This window comes from Panulirus ornatus, chromosome 73 (genome assembly GCF_036320965.1).
Source record: "Panulirus ornatus isolate Po-2019 chromosome 73, ASM3632096v1, whole genome shotgun sequence".
NCBI lineage: Eukaryota > Metazoa > Arthropoda > Malacostraca > Decapoda > Palinuridae > Panulirus > Panulirus ornatus.
In genome coordinates this window covers 5,477,710-5,481,925 of record NC_092296.1, presented here as the reverse complement: position 1 = coordinate 5,481,925, position 4,216 = coordinate 5,477,710, and the positions used below count along the sequence as shown (strand labels likewise).

The following is a 4,216-nucleotide window of genomic DNA, read 5'->3' as shown; positions in this document are numbered from 1 at the left end:
TCCTTGTCCACATCCCAGCTTTAAACTGTACACAGACATGCTGGGCATCATGGCATAGCTTCTGTTAACAAGGCTGAATACGTCACGTGACCTGCTGGACGTAACAAGCTTTAGTTACAAGGTTTGCAAGCAGGATAACTACAGGCCAGTCAAATATATTAGCGAAACCCCATTGGACATCCTGGACGTGTTAATTTTCGTAAAATTAACATGTTAAACTCTATATCGGTCAAATAACCAGGCCATCCTGGCCAAGTATATCTTAAAGATTAGCAATATATGAAATGCCAAACGTCCCAGGCAACTATAGTTCGCCATATTATAGTTGATATAATAAAAGTATAAAAGTTATAGATAATAAACGTATGATTGCAATAGTTTCATAATGTTCTGCTTTGTATATATACACCAACGGTAATTTCGAATTCTGGAAGTTGAACTCGAATGACATGAGACACGTTTGAAGCTCACTGGGTCGACTGAACATCAGGGCTATTCCAAAAAAAAAATCCATCCAACCAAATAAAACATGGAAAAACATAACAAAAAAAGCAGGAACAATATTAAATAAAGAGGTGGGAGATGGTGTAATACAGTGAGACAGAAGACCTGCTTTCACATTACCAACATGAGGGGAAACACATGAACATACTGGATGAAAGCGCAGCGTACAGCACAAGAGTCTGTGATGACAAGGAAGATCATTCAAAAAAGACATCGTACACTCGCGTGGGGGGGGGGGGGGGGGGGGGACCAACCTCATCCCGTGTATAAAGAGAAATTCAGATCGACTTCAAACCCTTGCACGTAACCAATACTAAATATGAACTATATAAACAGCAAATATGACTTTCTCCTACAGAAGCGCCATGAGCATGAAGGATGGGAATGAATAAAGGCAGACGGTATGAATTATGTACATGTGTATATATGTATGTGTCTGTGTGTGTATATATATGTAGACATTGAGATGTATAGGTATGTATATTTGCGTGTGTGGACGTGTATGTATATACATGTGTATGTGGGCGGGTTGGGCCATTCTTTTGTCTATTTCCTTGCGCTACCTCGCTAACGCGGGAGATAGCGACAAAGCAAAATAAATATGAATATATATATATATATATATATATATATATATATATATATATGACTTGTTGCACAACAATGCTGCATGATGCCCAGGTAGAAAATATCATACGAACGATATTCTGTTTAACAGACTATGGAAACTCCGTGTCGCCCTTCTGTTTACATGCACGAACGCCCTCACACAAGGTGGGGGGCTGATTATTTTTTCCCTCCTCTCTCTCTCTCTCTCTCTCTCTCTCTCTCTCTCTCTCTCTCTCTCTCTCTCTCTCTCTCTCTCTAATCTCATCAGATCCTGCTGAGTAATGTGTCAAACACTCACCCGAGTCAAGAACATGCACCAAAACCAGCAATATGTCATGTTCACGTAGGATCATAATGCCTTGATTCACAACCACAAAACCACCAATTCCTTCACCATTTCAATCACTTATATCCCAGATAACAAACTGCCATTCTGAATTCTAATGAATAAATTTGTGATGTTTCTGATCCCACTATTTCTGTGGTCTTTATCACAGGCACGAATTTTTGTGACGTGTCATATGTACGAAAGTTGAAATACCATAATTACCGGTTTCGTGTGAAAGTTTACGAATGAACAAAACGTCGTCAAGCAGGGATGAATAAAACGCAAATTTGCATACATATATTTTGAATTACAACCTATGTAGGAAAGTAGAAACCTTAATGGAACTGTTTCAACTAGTTTCTACAAGTGATGGTTGGTTCCTAACATATTTACAGGCATCCCTAAACCGTACATGTACCCCAGAGCGAAATGGATGCCAGGGGGTGGAAGCTTTTGGCTGACACTGACCCTTATCTTAACATAAGGTTGTAGGTCACACTGACTGAAGGGAACAATGTACTTCAGTATTAAGGGAAGAACACACACATACTGTCGGCTGGGGCCCAAGTGTCTGCCATCCGCCACAATGTGCACATGATAATAATCTCTACAACCATCCCTCTCCCTCAACCTCCATCATCAACCCAGCTTTCCATCAAGTCATCCATCATCTTAGCCATATCCCAACCTGCCTAACCCCCCCCCCCACCCCATACACACAGTTTAATTATCATCATATTAACTTACCCCACCGACCCACACCCACAACTCACAGTCATCACCCGGGCTAACCAGAAGCACTTAACAACGCAGCTGTCGTCCCTAACTACCCGCACAGCTTGTTACCACCACCATAACAAGAGGAGTCCCTCTTACCTCTAATTTGTGGCTGTAGTCCTCGGCTAGACGTTCGTTCTGCTGCACCAGGAGTTCGTTCCTCTCCAGGAGGGCCTTGCCCAGCTCAGCCGCCAGGATAAGGTCTCGCTCTTTCTGGGCCAAGCGAGCGTGTATATCCTCAGCCTCAGCGTCGTTAGAACGGGCGATCTCGCCAGCTCGGCACTCCATCTCGTACACGTAGTCCTCCAGTTCATATTTCGAACTGGCCATGTCCCCCGGCATGGCGGCAAACCTTCTCCTCCTCCCCCCTCCCCACCACAAGGATCCTCCTCCAGCAGGTTCCTCCTCCTCCTCCCCGCGTCAGGCTCCTCCTACAAGCCCCACTCACCACCAGCACCTCCACGGGTGTGGTTGCTCGCTAGCACCACGCCCACGCCCACGCCCGGGCACCATACGCCCACCCACACATCCAGGCCCCGCGCCTTCTGTGGCTAAAGCAAGCAAGCTTGTGTTTTCCTTCACTGTTAACCTGACGAAGTAATGAATCCTTTAGCCTCCAATAGAACAAGGTTCTAGTTCCTGTATGTTTCTCTATCACTTATTATCTCTGATTCTTGACGACGGAGTTCAAAGTAATTCTTCACAATGTTTATACCACAATATACCAGCTATTCACGAATCACCAAGGCACTTTACGTCGACACCAATTTAATTGCTATCTTTTCTCCGTTTTTTTTCTTTATTAATTTGAGGGGAGTCTCACTTAAGACTAGCCACAAAAGTACCAGGTCACCACTAGGTTTACCCCGGTCTTGCCTCACCACGGTTTAATCACCAGTCCACGGGGTCTTCAGGAACCTTCAGGAGCGAACCATAACACCATATTTGTGGTGGTGGACTACTGTCACGGACGTGTGTTACTGGCCACTGTCATGATAGAAGCCACGCTTTTCCTTCCACATAACTCACCCGACACCACATTCCCCTCATAACTCAGCGAAAAGCCTTCGAACTCTTCTCGATCGACGTTCCACGGATCTAGCAGCTAGACTCCGTCTGGGTCCGTCACCTCCCAAGATTGGGCGTATATGACGGACTGTGTCACTCTTTGGGGCAAATTTGGCGACCAAATGCCTCGTACGAAAGTTATCTCGTGATTTCACAGAGCGTGGGGTAGCGATCACATCCCCGCCGTACGGAAGAACAACCAACACTGAACATGCCATTGAGTTGCTCACCTGTCTCATGGACCAACTCTCATCGGATGCCAAGAGTCCTTTTTTCTTTGACTTTTCTTCCACCGAATTATCTCAGTCTCTCACTCACTTGATGGAAAGATTTGAAATGTAGTACACCTTCAGTTGTGTAAATAACGAGAAGAAATGCAGTTCACGAAGACGAGAATTTAGTAGAGAATTCCTGGAAAAGTTGATCCAGTCTGCGAGGCCTTGGAGAATGAGGCTCACGCGCCAGCCAATCCAGGTGAGCCGCTCCGTCATTGAGGTAAGTGATACACAACGAGTCTTCCTGCTCAAACGGCGGGAAATTCGAAGCTTAAAATATGCAAACATTCTATACATGAACGCTACAATGTAGCATACCAAAATCTATCTATGAGTACATACCAGTACATCGTAATTCTATGCCGAGATTTACCAAAAAATTTTCATTATGTGCATATGGGCTACGCCGAGTGCGTAATCTTTGATGGCATGCGTAAGCAACTTCAACTCTACCATTGTGGCAGTAGCAGACAGGGAATAATACCTTATAAAATGGGATAACCTTTTGATTATTGCTACATCCATGTGCAATGAGAGTGATGAACTGCCTAATTTTATCCCACAGCTTGAAGAAATAAGAATTATCACGATATCATTATTATCATCACTGTCATCCCCTTCTATGCTATCATTATCATAATCAAATATGTTGACT

The 4,216-nt window shown here is 44.1% G+C and overlaps 1 protein-coding gene across 2 annotated transcripts in view; it reads right to left on the bottom strand.

The window, feature by feature from the left end:
- Nucleotides 1–3,601, bottom strand: part of LOC139748221 (bicaudal D-related protein homolog) — a 161,983-nt gene extending 158,382 nt beyond the window's left edge. The window contains exon 1 of one of the 2 annotated variants that reach the window (XM_071661050.1): nt 2,318–3,601. In XM_071661050.1, coding sequence (XP_071517151.1) covers nt 2,318–2,560 — 243 coding nt within the window. In that variant the 5' untranslated portion in view covers nt 2,561–3,601. The remainder of the gene's footprint in view (nt 1–2,317) is intronic. The other variant, XM_071661051.1, reaches the window with a different exon arrangement.
- Between the last annotated feature and the right edge of the window lie 615 nt (nt 3,602–4,216).